Source organism: Carassius auratus, chromosome 7 (genome assembly GCF_003368295.1).
Source record: "Carassius auratus strain Wakin chromosome 7, ASM336829v1, whole genome shotgun sequence".
Taxonomy (NCBI): Eukaryota; Metazoa; Chordata; class Actinopteri; order Cypriniformes; family Cyprinidae; genus Carassius; species Carassius auratus.
The window spans coordinates 6,941,369-6,963,578 of NC_039249.1; the positions used below are offsets into that span (position 1 = coordinate 6,941,369).

Below are 22,210 nucleotides of genomic sequence, written 5' to 3' on the forward strand. Positions count from 1 at the left end.
ATGCACAATACACAATTCATTATGTACATTAACAACGATTAACGTTTCATCATCAATGATTAACAACGACAAATATAATGTAATTTAATGGAAAACTATGTGAATGGCGTGGCAGGATTTCTGTCGGCTGCATTGAAATCTGCAATCCTTCTCAGGCGCTCCAGCAACGGACGCAACCCGGAAAACTATCGCCATGGATTTTGCCGATAACCGATAGTTCCAGCAATCAACTATCGGTGCCGATTAATCAGCAAAACCGATATATCGGTCAGCCTCTATATGATACCATTTAAGAAAAGACAAAATGTTGAAATAAAACGAACGTCATTTAGCCTTTAAAACTAATACTGCACTAAAGTTCCAGTTAGTGAAGTAGAGAGAGATTAAAACCTCAAGTTTTTCCCAAATAAATAAATAATATTAAAATATGAACTTTTTTTTCTGTAGTTGAACACAAAAGAAGATATTTTGAAGAATGCTGACGGTACTGTCAACTGTTTGGTAACCCACATTTTTCAGAATAATTTGTGTTAAAATAAATAAATCATGACATAGATTTGGAACAACATGAGGCGAGTAAATGATGACACCTAAACAGTTAAATATTTTTTTCTCAAATTGTTACTTATGACTGATGCAAATCCATGCTGTATGTTTAGGACTGTGACATTTCTACAAGATGAAGTTCAGTACATTCCTCATCCTTTCATTACAATCCTATGGAAATTCAGTTCAAATTCAAACTTAAAATTTAAGGAAGCCAATTTTCTATAACCTTGGTGAAGAAAGAGGGACAGTCACATAAATTCCTCATTTCCTGTTTCCGTGGAGTTTCAGCAGATGGAAGGAAGCTTCAGTAAGCCGTACAACAGCCTTCAGTCCTCTTTTCTCCTTATTCTTGCTCTATTTTTCATCCGCTTTTTTCCTGGGCTTGGTTTCAGGACGGTATGACAGCGCTAAGTCATGTGACGTGGCCTGTTTTTGGCAGTGCGTCTGGTTTGAGTTTTGTCTTTATGAGGGTCCAGTCAGCTGAACACCAGGTCAAACACCACTTTTAACCTGTTATGTGGTTTAAAGACAAATCTTTCATCCACATCTAAAGGCTTTCTGGCATTTGAACTCCTCCACACCTCGCTGCAAAAACCAGCCCAATCAAGCAGGAAGTCAGGCTAATCTACAATCAACATCCCCTCAAAGCTGCAGTCGATGAGCGTGGCGTTTACAAAAAAACAACTAAGAAACGATGGCCTACACAGAGCCGACGATCTCTGACCTGCATCTCTATGAAAGCGCACATTACCATTGATTCGTGTGCTGTGTGAGTGCTCGCTAAGACAATTCAGATCTGGTTAGGGCTGTTTGGGGGCCTGATGCTCAAAGTGAATTATGAAATAGAGCTCGATAATGTTCACTCAACGGCGTAGCGTCTTATTGACAAGTGCCTGCGCTCCACTCTTGAGCTAGCATTAGACGAACATGTCGACACATTAATGCGCCCCTCCTTCATAATTTATTAAAATCTCATAAAATAAACAAGGACTGGGCAGTCGATCAATTGTACTGCAGAGAGACCCAAGCAATTTCAAGCCTCTGTCGTGCAACTTTTAAAATGGTATTGAATAAGAGGTTATAAATCAAAACTGAAACTGTAACCTATAGCATTTAATAGATTAATTATATGCTTTCATGTCAATAAAACCTGAAACTCCAAACATGAATAATTTGTGACTACCAATAAAGCTCAATACAGCGGTCACCACTTTACAAGCACAATTTGTTCTAGCAAATATGCTTATAAAGCTAATTCTTGTAAAACCAACCATGAATTTCCAAAACTAGAACAAAACACGCCAATAAAAAGTATCTGTTAGTCTATGCATTCTGGAATACATAAAATATACATTTTAGAATGAAATATATTTTAATTATGGCTGAAAAAGATAATTATAAATAAGATTTTATTATCTTTAAACTACTTTATATATAATTAGTAGCACTGCGCTGTTCAGGCCCAAAAACAAAAATATCTACATATTTTGATATCTGATACTTTCACCATAGTCAAATTTCACATTAGAGTACAAAAGCAAAAAAGGAGAGCTGAATGTGCATTCAAGAGGTGACTGAGGTTTGGAATGAGGAATGGAAATGAGAAATGGAAATGAGTCTCATCAGCGCATTACCCACACACACACACACACGTCTATGACTCTAGGAACGCTGGGAATCATAAATTAGATTTAATTGCTCCTGCCTCTATCTGGACACTGACTCAGATCTATGAGTGTCTTGGATGAAAATCACACAGCCCTTCCACTGTTAGATGAGGAGCCAGAGCACCTCTTTACCACTGAGGTGAAGACCACAACAGATAATAAAGCCAATCCATCTCACGCTGCAGCCTGACTCTGTTGTTTAGGAATGTTTACTGACGCAACCCAGAAATAAAGCCAGAGAGCTTGCTGATAGGAGAATAACAGACCTTTCTGAGGTCACACAGACACAAAATGTTTCACATCATTGTAGAGCATATTATATGTCCTTTTATATAGCATTGCATGGACATTTTTCGACTACGTTATTTAAAATATAACAAAATTTAGTACACAATGTATGAAAACTAAACTGTGTATATAATTTTATTTTATACAATGTATAAAATATTACCATATGTTTTTAAGTGTGAAAAAATTGACGTGACATTCAGCCAAGTATGGTGACCCATACTCAGAATTCGTGCTCTGCATTTGACCCATCCAAAGTGCACACACACAGAGCAGTGAACACACACACACACACACTGTGAACACACACCCGGAGCAGTGGGCAGCCATTTATGCTGTGGCGCCCGGGGAGCAGTTAGGGGGTTAAATGCCTTGCTCAAGGGCACCTAAGTTGTAGTATTGCCGGCCCGAGATTTGAACCCACAACCCTAGGGTTAGGAGTCAAACTCTCTAACCACTAGGCCACAACTTCCCCAGAAACTGTATTTTATGTAATTTTATGTATTTTATGTATCTTGATAGCTCAGGGTATTCACAAGAAGGTTGCTGTACAATCGTGCAGAAAAAAAGAAAAAACAACTGCACACAATCATTGCACCCTTGAACAAGACATTTAACTAAAGAATACTCTTTACAGCCTGACCCTGTTAAAATAACAAAATCCCAAGCTTCAATATTATTGTCTAGCTTTACACAACTTTCATAGCATTTACAAAGTCTTTGGAGGTCTTTGGTCTGAACGGGCCTTAAGACAACAACTAAAAAAGTTCTAATCCTATCCATACACATAAACCAGAAATTATGTACCATGAAAAACAAGGACATTTGACCCAGAAAATAAAAATAATCTGCGATTTTTAACCAAGAAAATTTCCTGTTTTTTGGTCCTTTCTCTCCCAATATTTAAGAATTTCAGCGCTAGTTTATTATTGCAGCATGGTCAATTCCATATATACCCACCTCTAAAAAGCACCAAAAAAACAACCAAACTGTAGTTGCTCCATTTACAAAGGTATTTCCCTTTCTAAGTGGCCAGTTCTTGGACAGAATAAGCTGTGATGTGGAAAATATTTTATTATGAGCGCTCACATGCAATAGAATTTCATGGGGTTGCTATAACTGTGCTTCTGCCTAACTGTGCACTGTAAAGCCAAAAATAAAGCAAGAATATTACCAGAGTTTTGTCTTTGAGAAGTGTGATCCCAGGTAAATGTCATTCTACTATACTGTATTATAACCCAAAGAAAGCAGATGACCCACCGAGAACATTTCCTGAGGGAACTTCCTCCAGCTCCTCCAGCTCGCGGCCCATCAGCAGGTAGAGGCGGTCCACGGTACAGAGGGCCATGTGAGGGACGCTGGGTAAAACATCAGCTGCTGAACAACCCTCAGGCAGCTGAAGAAGACTAATCAGCATTAGGCCTCACATTACCAGACAACATTATTACAAGGATTCTTTTTTATAAATACTTAAAGGAATATGTTTATTATTAAAAAAAAAAAGTAAATTATTCATAAATATAAAGACATACAATGCTAATTTGAATAATAATATTAAGAATAATAATATTGATGCAATTGTAAATTGTAAACAGGACATTATTATCATTCGGAGATTATATTACATTCTGTATATTATATATACACAGTAAATATTTGTTTACATATAAAAATCAATTAAATCATTTTTATAATACACAATTTAAAGAATCATATGCAGTAATTGTAAGTATTGTACATTGTAAATAAGATCATTATTACTATTATTGAGATAGGTATTATAATATATTCTGCATATCATAAAATATATTTGTAACTATTTTTATATACATATATATAAAAAAAACATTCGTTTATCCCAATAAACTACTACTAATATAGCCATTGTAAACATTGTAAATAAGATTTAATAACATTCTTATTACTGAGATACAGTGTGTGTGCGTGTGACTATATACATATAAAATTGCAACATTATTATTGAAGAAAAAAATTATGAAAAAAATTACTGAATATTAAAAAATATATATTTTTATATACAAATAGCAAAAAAAAACTGTGCATAAGATGTTACATTCTTATTATTGAGATATTGTGTGTGACTATATAAGACTCAAAAGAGCAACTATTTCTTTATAGAAATTAAATTAAATAAATTAGCAACACAAGCTTTTTTTTTCAACCCCAATATTTGTCACAATCATTACCATTCAGCACTGAATCATCTTCGTTTAAGTGGACGCTTCCTCTATTAATTGAGAAACGTTCTTAATGGTCAATGATGGTGGAGTTTTATGCAAATTCAACTCTGACTCTGACTTCAATGAATGTCTCAATTGTGGAGTCTTTTAATAATTTCTGGGTAATAATGTAATAATTAACTCCAGACAGCTTCAAACATGTGGACATTAATTGGAAATGTACCCGAGTTCTAGTTCAGCAGGGTTAAGGATTATTAATTGTGGGATGATTATGTTATGAATTGCATTAGTTCTTGGATAAGGAAGCTGTCAGCGGTTATAAAGACAGACAGAGGACTGCTCACCGCTCTGAGCGCCAGCAACGGGTTGTATTTGGGTCCAAGCACAAACACCTTTTGTCCTTTTCTGATGACACCGCTGTAGACTCGTGCGAAGGCCACAAAATGCTCTTTGTCGTTCTCCTCGACTGCAGTTTTGACCGAAAGAGCCTCTGTCTGTGCACATAGAGCATCTGCTGGACAAAGTGGATGTACAGACAGATCAAATAAAGAGGTCTCCAGGTACAATCAAAGTGTGATATGGGCATAACATGATAGATTAATGGCAGGGCTGTACGTTAACTTTTTTTGCACATAGCACGGGTGCTACAGAGGTTGCAAGTTTTGTAGCACAAGTTAGGGTTGGGCAAAACGGCAAAAATATTATAGCACTATTTCATTCAGCAATATCACATTTTATCATGTTGGTTTTACTATTTTGCAAGTTGTCTTAACAGTACAGCCAATCTAATTTGCCTATTGTAAAAAACAATAATAATACTAGAATAAAACCTATCAAGATAAAAAAAAATACTGTATACAATAAAAAAGAATGGCAGGCCAAACTGGTATTTTTCAGGTACAGTATTTAGCAGTAATATTAATATTAAAGGAATAGTTTACCCAAAAATGAAAATTCTGTAATCTGTTTGTCAATTCTGATATAGGGCCATATTTTAACGATCTAAACGCAAAGTGTAAACGCAGGTGCACTCAGGGCGTGTCCAAATCCACTTTTGCTATTTTAACGCCAGAAAAACGGTTGGTGCGCTCGGGCGCATGGTCTAAACAGGTTGTCCCTATTCTCTTAATGAGTAATGGGTGTTTTTTGGGCGTAACATGCAATAAATCAATCAGAGTCTCATCTTTCATTCCCTTTAAGAGCCAGTTGCGCTCGTGCCATGTCGGATTTGCTATTTACACGGCGCAAAGACGGAACGCGTCTCCGAGAAGAAACAGAGCTGCTCGTGTGCGAGCAAATAGATAGCCTAATTCTGATACATGTGATGACTATCCATTATGACATGTAGGCATTATATATATATATATATATATATATATATATATATATATATATATATATATATATATACACACCGTATTTTTCAGACTATAAGTCGCACCCAAGTATAAGTCGCATAAGTCCAAAAATACGGCATGACGAGGAAAAAAACATATAAGTCGCACTGGACTATAAATCGCATTTATTTAGAACCGAGAACCAAGAGAAAACATTACCGTCTACAGCCGCGAGAGGGCGCTCTATGTTTTCAGGGATCTACTACAGGAGCACTGAGCAGCATAGAGTGCCCTCTCATGGCTGTACACTGTAATGTTTTCTCTTGGTTCATTTCTTTTGGTTCATGTCAAATTAATTTTGATAAACAAGTCACACCTGTCTATAAGTCGCAGGACCAGCCAAACTATGAAAAAAAGTGCAACTCCGGAAAATACGGTATATATTTTTAATATTTTGCATGTTTGTGTGCTGCTGTGCATCCCTGTGTTTAATAAGCAGTGTGTACGCTCTGGATGGGAAAATGCGAACGGCGCCAGACTGAAACTAGCAAACACACCTGCGCTGCGCCTTGCGTCGCATTGCGCCGGGTGTATGATAGGGCCCATAGTGTTTTATTTTTATACCATCATTTACTCCAGTTGTTTAAACCAGGGCCTGTATATATAAAACTTGTCAGAAATGCTCTTAAGAATAGTCTTAAGCTATGACTTAAGTGTCAAACAATTCTTCAGAGAAGGAGACTTTTATAAAGAAGCTAAAAGCAACTTTCAGTAAAGTCTAAGACTGATTCTTAAGTGCTGACTAAGGTGACACTTAAGTGTTGTGAACTAAGGAGCACAATGATGCCAACCCACAATGACTGACCTTGACGTCTGAATCAGCCAATAGTGAGCCTGCTCATCTAAAGACACAGCAGCACAACACTTAACATTTAATGTAACTACAGTCAAATAATTTAAGACACAAATATTTTATATTTAAGTGTTTCTTAATGCTTTGCAAAATTATCACATTATTACTGATGTTTCGTTTTCTGTTGGTATGTCTCCTTGTTTACAGCTGAAGCAATGATGTGAACATGACTCCAACAGCTCCAGGAAAGCCCACAATCCTCATAAAAGTGGCTTGTTTTTGCAGTTTGGCGGTCAGTTGGAAAGTCAATAAACTGCCATAGGCCAAAAGTGATGTCCGGTGTAGGAAATTTGACATCTTTTCCCTTAATTTAAAAATAAATAAATAAATAAATAAAAAAAGTGCAAGATTTTGTAAGCATATTGCAAAGTTTTTTATAGTCGTTGTTTTATCTGTGATAATGGTAATGACTTGTATGATTGATTGTCTGTGAGGACCGAAATTAAATAAACGTAATGCAATGAAACATGCCAAATTGTGCGGTCATAATTTTTGGCATGCTGTCATACAAAGGAATTATGAACACATGTATAAACCAGAGGAACAATCCAATTAAAAACTTATGTTGTAGACAATGTGCATACTTAGTTTTTTTTTTTTTTTCACTAGATTTACTGACTTCGTAACTCTTTAGAGACTGTTTCAGAAGCCTAGCAACAAAATCAATTTCTTGGACAAACCTTATCTACATTCCGAGACTCTCCCATGACGTCATAAAGATGAGTTCACTGATCTATATAAATATGAATATAGATCAGTGAACTCTATATCCTGAGATCATCCAGGGATCGACGCTAAGGATCTTTTCTACTGGCCGGTCGGCCCAGTGGTTCAAATTTTTACTTGCCCTTCCAACATTTTCACTGGCCCTGCCACAAAAAATAAAATAGTTGCTTTTATCATTGTTATCATAGGTTTTTTGTTTGTAGATGTGCAGGTACAGAAAAGTTTCCCTCAGAAACACATTCATATAAAAATCAATGTTTTAATTTTCTTCCAATATTTTGCGCATCCTGAACAGTGTTCTTGTAGTATTTTCTCCTCTTTGTGTCTGTCTTCACCATCTCTGGCCTCTGTTAACAGCTGTTTACAGAATAATTATAATAATAATGTAATATTTAAACACAAATGGCCATTGGGAAATTGACTGCAGTGAAGTATGTATGCAAGCACGGAACAGAAGATAGTCTGAAATAAAACAAAAAAATTGTCCAGTAGATTGGTGCAACTGTACTCCAGTGTATAAATGCAACATAGATTAATCATTGTTAAAGATACAAAGTTACTTGCCTGGACGGGTATTTTGACATACTTTTGTATGTATCTGACTGTTCAGGTGGCTCGTGCATGTCAGTGACGCAGCTGTCTGTGCGCGTGCTGTTCACACAGATCACAGCGTGCGAGTACTGAAAGGAGTCATCTTTCACGGCCAAATGCTTTTTAATGGCTTGAATTTTTTAATTAACAATCCTTAAAAACACATGCAAATGATAAAATGCCATAACGATGCTGCAGTGGCCCAATAGGGCAAGCGACAAATCCATCTACTGTATCGAACATCTTTCACGCTGGCCCCAGGCTCGGGCAGTACTTATAGTTGAGCCCTGCCATCTAGCAACATTAAGAGCGCGCGAGAGAGACTGAGAGAGAGTGCGCGCGAGAGAGACTGAGAGAGAGTGCGCGCGAGAGAGACAGAGGCCGGTGACACACACTGGCTGCGTGGCGTGAGCGTCGCGTGTCTGAAGCGTCCCAGAAGCGTGGTGGCTGCCTCGCGTTTTCTGTGTCTTTACACACCAGAACCGTGCCTGACGCGGCGCTGGGCTGGTGCGCTGCTGCTAGAGAGAGAGCGCGCGCGAGAGAGACAGAGAGAGAGTACATTAGAAGTACCATCAATGTTTATAGAAATGTATATGGATTTATTTTGCATGTATATTTTTTTCTTTTTTTTCCTCTTATGAATATATATATATATATATATATATATATATATATATATATATATATGTATTTTTGTTTTGTTTGTTTCTATTCTGATATGTACAATGCTTTGGCAATATGTATCTTTGTATGTCATGCCAATAAAGCAATCTGAATTGAATTGACAGAGAGAGAGAGAGAGACCGAGAGAGAGCGAGCCGTTTTCAAACAACACGACCGCTATCTTGCTCTCTCTCCCTCGCGCATATTAATCAATTGACATGATGGTGTCGATGTTTAAATCATTTAAAATGAGAATGTAAGTGTGCTCAACCCATTTGTTTGTAAGAAAAAATATCGCAAAATATATCGCAGAAAAATAAAATATCGCAATGTCATTTTTTCCCAATATCGTGCAGCCCTACTCCATATCATCAAATAACTCCAATATGTCATATCTTCATTGGAAAGTGTTTGCTTCCCCCCTCTTTGCTGCCATCTTGTCACTCCTAACTAGGTTAGGAAGCCTCTCCAGCTCTATAATGACAGAAATGTAATTTTGGGGTGAACTATACCTTTAATGACAGGCTGCAGCATGTTTAGTAGTTACTGTCCCTTTAAGAGCTGCACACAACCGTTTCTCTCTCAGCTGTTTAATTTCATTTTAGACACAACTAATTGTGTTTTTATGCAAACATTGTGTGCTTTTGAGAGTATTAGATGTGAAATCAATCAGACATGAAAGACAACTTATAAGTTGAGTTAGTCTTAAACTTAAATCTAGTAATCAGGCACTTTGAAAGTGCACGCACCTAATGTGTACACACTCAGAACAGCATGTGAATTAAATGTTTAATCGACAAGGCTTTAAAGCACACGCAAATAATGCACTTTTGTGATTGCACTTAAGCTCTGTGTCCACTAAGTGTATCTCTACTGCTGAAAACATTTGATGTGAATTAATGTCAATTGTACAGCCCTGAATGGTACAGAATTCGCCTTAGGAAATATAGCCTGTGATATGCAAGCTCAAATACAGCTCTTTTAATCGTTCGCTGTAACACATGCAGCATTAAAAGGGGGTTAAACTCTTGCCTGAGACATCACCGCTGGCCAGGGCTGCTGGGGTTGAAACCCCTCCAGTATCAACGGACCCAGGGTTTTCTGCACTCTGACTGGCAGCTTGTCTCTCTGCGTGTCGTTGCCTGGCCTGTTCCCTTCTCTGGGCGATCTCCTCCTGAGTCAATGGCCTGGAGGTACAAAAACAACACAAACCATAATGCACAGTTATGAACCACACCTGGCAAGATTACAACTGGACAGTGGGTGATTCTACTGTGGGCTAAAGTGTTCTCTCTGCACTTCAATACAGGCTAACCGAGTCACCTGTTTGGTGATTCATTGGTCAACCTCTCATATATAGTTGTGTGATGTGCTCAGCTAAAAGTAAGGAGTACTTAATAGCTGGTTAAAACAATTATTATTTATAAAAAAAACTAAGTTTGCAAATTGCAATTTTTTACCGAAGCAATGTTTATATATATAATTGCAATAATTAGCCCCAGATAGCAAATGAGTAAATAACCATAATTGATCAAATAAAATATTATTATTCATAATTTATATTAATTTACTATTAATAATAAATTGCAATTTGATTATAAAATGTAAATGAAATTCAATTGACAAAATTACAATTATGAGAAAAATAATACAAATAAAAAATATATATTATTATTATATTCTCATAATTGTAAATTTGCCAATTTCATTTCTTTTACATTTTATAATCAAATTATAATCCAACTTCCTGTCCGATTCAATTTAAAATCATGAGCTCAACCTTGGTAACAAACTGTTGTACAATTTTGTCATTTTACAGCATATTATTATTTGAATGCCAAATATAATGTTGAACATGGATGTAGTCCATGTTTTAGCCTCTATTTAGTGCACATTTTATAATCAACTGAATTAAATCATTCATGGTTCATGGAAAAAGTTATTTCTGACCAACTACAGTGTCTTAACGGAACACAAAACCCCCAAAATCCAAGACGAGCACTTTTTGCTCAAGCCATTATCACAGACATCCAATTTCAACAGCAGAGATAAGTGAATTGATTCAAGAATTTCTATTTCAAAAAGAAGCAGACATGCCATTACAAGAACAAAAGGAGCTATAGACAAGCTTTAATAGAACACCAAACCATTACAATTGTTTGAGATATAAATCTCTAATTGCTCAAAGTCAAACTGGGCAGAAGGAAAACTGGCTCAGTTCTTAATACACCAAAAATATACCAAAGAGTTGCCATAGCTTGAAATTAGCCCACATAAAACATGAATAATGTGCTTTTATGCTGCTAAGCAGTAGATCCAATAGAAGATTTAAACCATGTTTACTTCCAAACCACTGCCACATATATTAAGGACTCATCTAAAGCAGAATGATGACTACATCTGAGGAGATGACAGACGAATGCTGCTTAAAGACTAAAAACAAATCATAAAGAGGGATGCTGCGAGAGGAACACAACAGCCAACTACTGTGACCTCCTTTGCTTTACATCTAAATATAGATCCTATGTAGTTAAATGGCATACTTGCAGTAATTGGTTGGAAGACAATCGCCAGCAAAATGATTGTGGAGTTCATCGAGTTTACTTTTATGACTCTGCAAAATACTTGCCAAACAAGCTGTAATTGGTAACAAAAGTTTCAGCTCAGTATTGACCGAAGCGATGATTGTATTACAGCTGACTCAAGAGACTTAAGATTCTTATGAATTTGTAAAAATTAAATGCAATTAAATGTAATTACATTGAATTAAATGTAATTTAAAATAAAACATAATTTAAAAAAAAATATAATAAATAAATAAAATAAAATAAAATAAAAGGTTGCAGTGGTCAGTCAGTAGAGATAAGCTAGTGTAGGACCAAACTTAAACATATTTTTCCCATAAATGTAAAAATATTTTTTATGATAAATACATAAATAAAAACCTTGGGTATCAGGGTGTAAATGTTGACCTTTGTGTCTCTAATGCTAAATAAGTAATGGAACAAAGTGTACCCTATTCATGGAAAGTGCAGGCTGTAACTTCAGAGTCATTAAAAAAGCTAGTTAATATGATTTGAGAGAACACTGCCATGCTGAAATATTAATCACACATTTGGGATGCATAAATTACATTAAAACAGGACACAGTCCAGTGGAAAACCTCAAGTCCTCTACTTTAAAAGCTATTCTTTTTTTTCTTGTTAAATAACAGTGCAATAGCAACTACAATTGTGAAATCAACCACAAATAAACTGTTTTAATCAGGTCATCCACTCAGTAGGTTTTTACCCACTTTCCAATTTTTTCTCAACTTCCGCTCCAGTAGGATTTCAATCATGTTGCGTGTGTGAAGTGATTCATTACAGTCCTTCTCCGAGTCGTCATGTTTTCCTTTTCAAAGGTCTGAATGTGTCGCTTATTGGCAATAATGGAATCAGCATGAAGCTCGTTTACAAGCTCGGCCACTGTGGTCATGAAGTAATGGGTACACAACCTTACAGCGAAGTCTTTAAAAAACCACAAGAGGGATTGTTTTTTAATACACTCAAAAGGAAGGAAAAAACGACAGAGGAATGGAAATACAAATTGTTTCTAAATCTGTACACATAAAACACAATCTACTCAAAAACATGCTTCATCAGACATTAAACTACAGATGTTTTCCACAGAATTCAATACCTACATTTTACACAATTATGTCTAATAAAAAAAAATTAGACATATCCATAACTGTACAAAAAGTACACAAATCTGACCAAATTACCATTTTTGTATCTTACGTTTTATTAATAAAAATAATAATAATAATAATAATGTACACATATTAACATCTGCATGCTTACACATTTTTCACCAATCTAAAGCTAATTTGCTCATATATTATTTATTTTCCATGTGTGTCTGTGCATGTGAGCACTGAACAGCACAACCAATTTTCTGCCTACCGACTGCCTTGTGCCATTAATAAAAACCCCAGCACCAGCAGCCAATCAGGCGAGCCAACATATTAGTGTTGCATGCAGGGCATGTGTAAGAGTGGCTGACAACACTCCCACACGCCAAATCACATACCACACACACACACTGACCCACATGGATCATTGCTATGGCAACCCCTAAGGTGGAGGAATGCATCTGTGCTTTGCAGGTTTCCTGATGCAGTTCATTCAATTGGAAAAAAAGGAGAGCAAAATAGCAGACTTGACCTGAGTATGTGTCAACCCTCTGCCATTCAATTCCTCAAAGTGAACTGAGGTGACAGGCTGGATGTAAAATCTGAATAACGACTGGAAAGAAATGCATAACTTGTATTTTTTTTTTTTTAATGTTTAAAGAGAGCAAAATATTTATTTGAATTGCCAAAATATACTAAAATGATATAAAATTGTATAAATGTCATTCTAACATCATTCTAATATGCTGATTTGCTGCTCAAGAAATATGTATTATAATTATCAATGCTGAAAACAGTTGTGCTGCATAATATTTTTTTGTGTAAAATGTGATAAAATGTTGAGGACTTTTTGATGAATAGAAAGTTTAAAAAGAACAGCATTTCCTGAAAAAAAAAAGTAAAAAAATAAAAAAAAAAAGTTTATATATATATATATATTCTTATATTTAATATTATATATAAATATATTATATAAACAAAAATTTTCTTAAATACATTTTATATTATATATTTTTATACATTAAGTCTTTTAAAAAAAAACCTGGCCACAAGTCAGTCTAACAGGTATCCACACTGGATTTTAAATAAACACTTCATAACAAACAAAGACATAAATAAATATTATTATTATTACAATTCCCTTATGCAAACAGAGCAAGCAAACAGTTTCCTCCCGACATGTTTCGTATGAGCTCGAAGACTCGCAAAACTCACTCAACAGAAGCCTCGATCAAATCAGGATGAAGGATCAAATGAATAGCACCCTCCAGCACAGGATAACAGAGATTGTTTAAATAACACTTTTGAAATGTAAAGGCTGGAACAGTGCCTTTGAAATGTGGCTCAGGGAATAACGCATTGTGCATTGTGGTCTAAACGAACACTTTATGTCCATTTTCTCAGCCTCTTTGTGTTTGCAATGCCCCCTTCTCACTCAAAGGGGTCAAAGGTCATCTGATGTGCATGCATTTGATTCTTCTGGGCTTATGTGCTTATAGACGATTACGTTTAGACACAATGTTTCGAAAGAAAATATGAAAGGAAAGCTGGTCTACAAGCTAAAAGCTGTACTCACAGAAGATGATGTCATCCTTCAGCCCTCGCCACACCCCTCCCCCCTTCACTCGCAGCAGAAACACTCACAGAGCCAACAAAACAAATATATGGCTGTTTCCTTAACTATGGGCACTTTTGGCCCCTAGAAATTAAACTCCCTTAAATAACCTTTTAAAACTCGCTCATTTATTTTTACAAAATGCAGTCGTCTACACACACTGTCCAACATTTCATGCACCATACACTTTTTTTTTTTTTTTTGCCTAAACTGCAACAAACAAATACCATTCCTATCTCAAACCAACACTAATACTACAAAGGACATGACATTTTAAGCATTTTTAGAATAAAACAGACAACTCATTTGTCTTGCAAAGGCTAACTTCACAGCTACGATTTTATTTACATTAAAAATAAAAAATAAAATAAATAAATTGTAGGCTGATGTGTTCACACACTGAAAAAAAAGTATACAATATTTTTTAACGCATACATTGGTAAAAATATTTTCTAATATGTAATTATATATAATGTAATGTATAATATGTAATTATATGTATTATGTATATGTGTGTGTGTGTGTGTGCTCTTGTTTTTGTGACATATCAGGGCACAACTCTGTATAATGACATGGGTATGACACAGGTATTACAAGGAGAGGGTGACTTATGAGGACATAACCCATGTCCCCATTTTTCAAAACGCTTATAAATCATACAGAATGAGTTTTTTTGAGAAAGTAAAAATGCACAAAGTTTCCTGTGAGGGTTAGGGTTAGGTGTAGGGTTGGTGAAGGGCCATAGAATATACAGTTTGTACAGTATAAAACCATTACGCCTATGGGATGTCCCCACTTTTCACAAAAACAAACGTGTGTGTGTGTGTGTGTGTATGTATACACACACACACACAAAAATAAATCAAAATATAACATGAATTATAATACATCCCAATTAGATTTATTTTCTAATAATCATCTCAAGGAATATGTGCTCTTCTGACAAATTAAAATGAGTCATAAATTGTAAATGGATAAGAGTGATACAGAAATAAACAGAAATACATTATCTTCATTTAAGTAAGTACTCATATACACTAACCACAATGAAATACAGTTCATTCAATTATATTAGGCTAAATCCACATAGAAATCTACATGGATTTAGGGTAGCAAAAGGAACACAAAAATGTCTGTAGCTAAAGAAACACCCATGTGTTTGTGTGTGAAAGACAAAGACTCCACAGACATGAGACAGCAAGAAGATCATCTCAGGTCAGGGAGAAACTTTATGCCTGGATACCCTTACGCTGACTGCTTTAAGCTCAATAAAAACATCTGACAGAGAGAGAGAGAGAGAGAGAGAGAGGGAATGGGGAAAAAAAGAAACAAAGAGAGCAAGAGAGTGTCTAACTGGAGAAAGAGGGGTGAGACGGCGTCTGAGCACAACAGAGAGTGCACACAAGCAAACAATGAAGATTCCCAAACACAGTAAAGAGCCGCTGGGAGACGCCCAGCTCCTCTCTGACTCTCTTCCTCACACTTGCCAGGAAGGAGAAGGAGAAGGAGAAGCAGGGAGCTGGCGGTCAAGCTCCAAATACAGTGGCATATTAACCGCAGCATTCTTGATTGAAGGAAACAGTATGATGTTAGACTGAATAAACAGGAGTACATTACCGCGGCCCAACTCTTTTTCCTTTCAAAAATCACTCATCCCTCGATGGCTCTAGCAGACCCGAAGGAAATGGAGTTGAAACACACGGAGTAGAAGGTATTTAAGCATCAAAAGTGTTTGAAAATCCAGCTCAAACTGCTTGTCTCTTTCAGTCAGCGGAAAAGGTGTTTTGATGGCGCTGCACATGGGTGCAGCATGGGTGTTGTGCACAAGTAGGTTCAAAAGTTAAAGGAAACATATTTTGCACTCTTCAAGAATTAACTCTCAATCAAGATTTCTTAAAAAATTTAATAGTTTTACTATTAGGCCATCACCTAATTCTAGATATTGTACCTTTACGACTTCTGTATTCATAAATGACCTCTATAAGGATTCACTGACTTCTACATAACAGCGTACTTCATAACACACTGTCCTTCATCAGGGTGGGCCAAAGAATGACATAAAAAGTGTAGATAAGGACATAAAAAGTGATCATTGTGACATAAAGTCCAAATTAGGACCAAAAATTAATGAGATAAAATTATGACACAAAAATTTGAAATGTAAATGTATAGAAATCTATACTACATGATCATACTAATGCTTACAAGATTAAAAGTCGTTATCGCAAGGTCAAAAATATGACAAAACGGAATTATTTCAGAATAAAAAGACATGAAAAGTCCATTATTAGTTGAAATAAATACATAATATCTTGAAATAACACAAAACCAATAATTTTAGAACAACATGCCATATTGCAAGATTAATAAGTTATAATTATGACAAAAGTTTAAACTGACGAAACAGATAAAAATGTTTAACTTGTGAACATTAAAGCACTTTCAGGACTCAATTTTACAAATAATTTGCATAGAATATCTAGTGTGCATAATCTTATGATTATGATCTGAATGATCCAGATTCCATTGATTCAGATTTTGATATACAATACAAATCTATATGCTTTCTCTTCGATCCTGCTTAGTTTTTCACACCGCCAGCACCTATGTAATGATAACAATGTGAATTGCCAGTCCTCACTTTGAGAGGTCAGAGTCAGATGGGGTCAAAGTTCGAACACTGATCTTTGAGCATGGTGTTAGCACACTTGACCTGTGTACAACATAGTCAGTATTAACACTAACTTGAAGCTTCGCTCAGAAGAGTTCAATGCACTGGGGAATATGGACAGAAGCCAGATCTTTTCATTTCAAAAGACCAAGTAAATCCTGCTGCCATGAATCATGAATCCTTTCAAGCAAACAAAGAATCAGAACTGGCTCTATTTAAGCAAATACTGATTTATCAATTTACTACATTTGATCCTAGGATTTAATCATTTCTGTACATTAATCCCATCTCTCCCTGCACTTTCCTGCCACATGTAAGGGAATGCATGCATTTGGTGCCAGTAAGAATATTTTTTACAGTAGGGCTGCATTAAACAGCCTATATGCAGCCTAAGTGAGCATTAAAAATGCTAACAAATCCAAATCAATAAAAAATTATATATATATATATATATATATATATATATATATATATATATATATATATATAATATGCGTGTGTGTGTGTTTGTGGTGTCAAACGATTAATCACATCCATGATAAAAGTTTTTGTGTGTGTGTTCTGTGTATATTAGGTATATATAAATTCACACACATACAGAATATATTTTAAAAATGTTTACATGTCTATATTTATATTTACTTAATGTATACTATAAATGAATACATTTAAAACATAGGAATAACATTTCTCTAAAATATATACTGTGTGTATTTATATATACATAATAAACGTAAACAGTACACATACATATATTATGTAAACGGAGAGTTTTATTTTGGATGCAATTAATCGTTTGACAGCACTGATATATACACATACATACAATATATCTCCAACCACTTGTCTTTTCAGCCAAGCCAATTTTTCATGATCCAATCATTTCCTAAAATGTAAAAGGTTTCCACTGAATATTCTGTTACACTATGTAATACATCACATTGCAAAAGAGAACTGAAGACAGCACTTCATCTTGACTTATAAAGTTTAACCTGCTTACAGTTTGCCATCTCAAAACTGCCAAGACAACATCTGGCTCTGGAACAGTGTTTCATGTACGTCTCTAATCACTATTCCTGCTCTATGCAAACATAGCTTGCATTATCTGCAGTCTAATGCTGCACAGGAGTTCTTGCAGCCGAAGAAACACTACATGCAGCCTGCAAGCGTCTACACACAATCCACAGCCCCTCTATCAAAACAACAGCCATCTGCTTCTAATGATTAAAAGTGCAACTGTCTCTCCACCCATTAAAGTACAGATAATTCGCTTTGACATCAGCGTGCCATAGCGTCAACTGTCCAGTGTCACGACTATCCACTCGACATGAAAGAGTGAGGGTGAGGTCAAAGGGTGAGAACAAAGGCCCTAAAATCCTTCCAGGCTGGGCGGCAGGAGATGGTATATATCATGTGACGGTAGACGTGTCAACCGGCCGACATGTCTATTAATAAAGGGCATGAATGATTTTTGTTTGATGTGCCAAGACCATGATTTTTTGGCTGTTGTTATATTTATATTAAACTGATATATTAAAAATGTAATATCCCATGCACACACAAACACAATGTATTCATTTTAAGTACTATACATTTTTAATACCGTATGGTATGTTTTTTTACTGTTATACATTTCGGATACACATTTATATTTTAAAGTAACATAAGATACTACACAGTATTAAAAATGTGGGATGTGGTGGAAAGAGAGCTTCGTGCCCTGGATGTGCATCCCACAAATCTCCATCAATTGCAAGATGCGACCCTATCAATATGGGCCAACATTTCTAAAATCAATGCCACGTAGAATTAAGGCAGTTCTGAAGGCGAAAGGGGGTCAAACACAGTATTAGTATGGTGTTCCTAATAATCCTTTAGGTCAGTGTATATACACACAAACACACACACAAATATATACATAAATACATATACACACACACACAGAGAGAGACAGAGAGAGAGAGAGAGAGAGAGAGAGAGAATAATTGTATCATCCAAAAATTCATATTGCTACTTTTTTTTTCAAATATAAACCATTTTTCTTTGCATGCTTGACTAAAAAATAATGATATATTTATCATTAATCACACTTTGGTTTTAGTCATACCGCCCACCTCTACTCTAGGCTGTCACCTCCTGGAGAAGGTGAGAAGAAAGACAAAATGTGAGAACAAAAGGGCCGAAGACACTGGAAAGACGAGTCACGTATGTAAGTGTAAGATTTTGCGAGTGGGTGGAATGTTTAAAAAGACACAGATGGAAACAAAGATCCACTCGACTGAATTTAATTTTACAGTTCCACCCGAGCCGATGAATAATGGAAAACGTCTGATCTGAGGTCAGTCCTAAAGGGGCCGTGTGCTTTTGTTCCCGTCTGCGAGCTGACTGACACACTGACTCCTGAACAGAGAGTCTGAGCAGCTCATGTCCTCAGATCCGGGGTCATGTGAGGAGTCTGACGCGGCTGAGAGCGCCATCTAGCGTCCGCACTCCGATCTGCGACGGGCATTGTTCCTCAGCGCTGACACAACATCAGCTTACTTAAGGTGAAAGCTGAAAAACATTTATTTCAGTTGAGTCCAGACACAAAGGACATCAGCAGGGACAGGATCAAAGCCAGCGACTTTCCCGTTGGATATCAATTCTCATAGTCCAGCAAGAGGAAAAACAGCAGCAGCACACACACACACACACACACACACAGCGAGCTCAGTGCCGTATCGATCAACTGCTACATCACTGTTTGGCCAAGGTCCATTAAGTTTGTAGAACCCAAGGGCTATAGCAAACTTACTCAAACATACACACACACACAGATCTATTATTCAGGATCCTAGAGCTCTCGTCCTACACAAAAGCCTGAAGGAATGTACACAGGATTCCTTCTGGAATTTCTTTCATCATTTGGAACCAAACCTAAAAGAATCCTAAAGGGAAATGAATGAGATCCCACAGGATAAACTGTAACTAGAAAAAAATACTAGTATTTTATATGAATGTTGTGTATTTTTTATCAGAACTGTACTTATAACTGTAAAATAACTACGATTTTTTTTATGTTTTTGTTTTTTAAAGTCTCTTCTGCTCTCCAAGGCTAAAATAAGTTAAATACATTTAATAGAAAAACATTATAACAATTTAAAATAACAGATTTTTTCGCCAATTTTTTATTTATTTATTTGAATATATTTAAAATATATATAAACCCCCAAAAATTGTTTTTCAACATTGATGATGATAATAAGAACCATTATTAATAATTGAGCATCAATAATAATTGAGCAGCAAATCAGCATCTCAGAATGATTTCTGGAGGATCATGTGACACTGAAGACTGGAGTAATGATGCTGAAAATTCAGCTTTGCATCACAGGAATAAAGTACATTTTACATTAAATTAAAAAAGAAAACTGTGATTTTAAACTATAATAATATTTGTGTTTTACTGTTTTTTTTTTATGCAGCATTGGTGAGCATTACATACATTACATACAAAACATCAATCTTTTTGACCCAAAACATTTGAAAAGCACTGTACGTTTTGAAAAACATTTCTCAAGTGTTTTTTACCTTTAATAACCATACTCTTTGCAGGGTGGCACAGCCATGGATCCAAAATGAACACCCACCAAGAGCAAAGGCAAGAAAGCAAAACGTTTTAGGAATTGCAACATAGTTGCACATGGTTTGAGTCGGAATGAGAGTCTAATCTTCACTGATGTAAATTACGTGAGCGACTCCTATAAACCATCTACAAAAGAAAACATCTGTCTGGACTCTTTCCTCAGCGGAAGATTTGCCATCAGGCGTTTATCGATCATGCCTAAAGGCTGTTTTCTCCAGAACACCATGTGGAGACACATATGTGGAATGTTCCTCACATTAAGCCACAAAAAAATGAAAAACAAAATCATAATGTGTCTTCATATTTATGTGACGAGACAGAAAGGCTCATTTCGTATGTGATGCTGTATGACAAAACAACTTTCAAGAGCATTTGCCAAACGAATCCAGGATAAAATGCTTAATAATTCTATTGTCACGGGGGAAAATATGTTTTTCTAAAAATAATTATGTAAACGAAAAACACAGATCCTGCTCACTCATTTTGTAGCTTAAACGATAGACTAAGATTGCATAGTGTCAGAAATTTGAATTCCTCATGCTTAGTATTAATAAAAATACTTTATGTCTTGGAATACATATTTATGGCTGGTACATTTTTACATACCATAAGCTGGTATAGCAATAAGTAAAATATCTTTTGAACAACTTTATAATAGTTCTGTAAATAACAAATAAACGAATAAAAAAAAGCATTCATAGCATTCATATTGTATGTTTGGTGATAAGTGGTTCATCATGATTTTTTTAGTCGCAAAAATGTTTGTCAGCTGTACACCTTTAACCTAAAATATCTACTCAAATATGCCCCCAAGATTTTAAAACATTAATTCAATAATGAACAACACATTCACACGTTAACGTTAATGGTGACATGCAGGGTAACAAATAAAATACTTATTTAATATCTTTTTAGCAAGTCTTCAGTATTTTTTTATTATTATTATTACTATTATTTAATGAACACTCTGTAGTCGCCTTATAAACCCCAGTTTGAGAAAGTTGGAGATTTTTATATATTGTGCTAAAAAATTATAATAATAAGTAAAAATTTTGTTTTTATTTTAAATGTAGTTTTAGTAATTTTGGTATGTTTTGTCATTTTTAGCAGTTTATATACATTTATATCAATAATTTATTTTTATTTTTTAACATATTTCAGTTTTAGTTTTCAATTAAAATAAGAAATTTTGCCTTGACAACTGAAATAAAGCTAATTTAACCCCTGAACTGTCACTCACGTTTTTGAAGATACACTTCAATGTGCATGATACAAACCTACATTTTTATAATTCATGACTGAAAACATTTTGTAACGTTTTTGATGTACCATTTACATGGTAATGCAATGTCTGATTTTAAAATGGGTTTTGAAGGATGAATTTTGAGATTTTATGTTTTCAAGTGATATATAACTCCTGATGATTTCTAAAATGTGATAGAGAAAAAGGCAACGAGGAAGTCTTTTTTTTTTTAAAACAAAGGTCAAAGCTCCTTTTGTAATGTAGATTTCTGAGGGTGCACTCGTCATAAATTAATCTATTACTTTTCCTACATAATTTTTAACAAAAAATATTGGTAAAATATATATTTGGGAGTCTTAGAGCTTTCCAACGATATATAGTTTGTCAAGATTAGATTATATTGTAATATAGTATAGTCAACGTAGGCGTCCCGTATTCGGGACGG

At 35.4% G+C, this 22,210-nt stretch overlaps 1 protein-coding gene across 2 annotated transcripts in view; it reads right to left on the reverse strand.

Annotated features, from left to right (window-relative positions):
* The window catches only part of LOC113105687 (elongation factor-like GTPase 1), a 91,524-nt gene that overhangs the window by 55,517 nt on the left and 13,797 nt on the right, over window positions 1-22,210 (reverse strand). For both annotated transcript variants that reach the window (XM_026266921.1, XM_026266922.1), the window contains exons 13-15: window positions 9,968-10,122; window positions 5,050-5,216; window positions 3,765-3,900 (exon numbers count right to left, since the gene is read on the reverse strand). In XM_026266921.1, coding sequence (XP_026122706.1) covers window positions 3,765-3,900; window positions 5,050-5,216; window positions 9,968-10,122 — 458 coding nt within the window. The remainder of the gene's footprint in view (window positions 1-3,764; window positions 3,901-5,049; window positions 5,217-9,967; window positions 10,123-22,210) is intronic.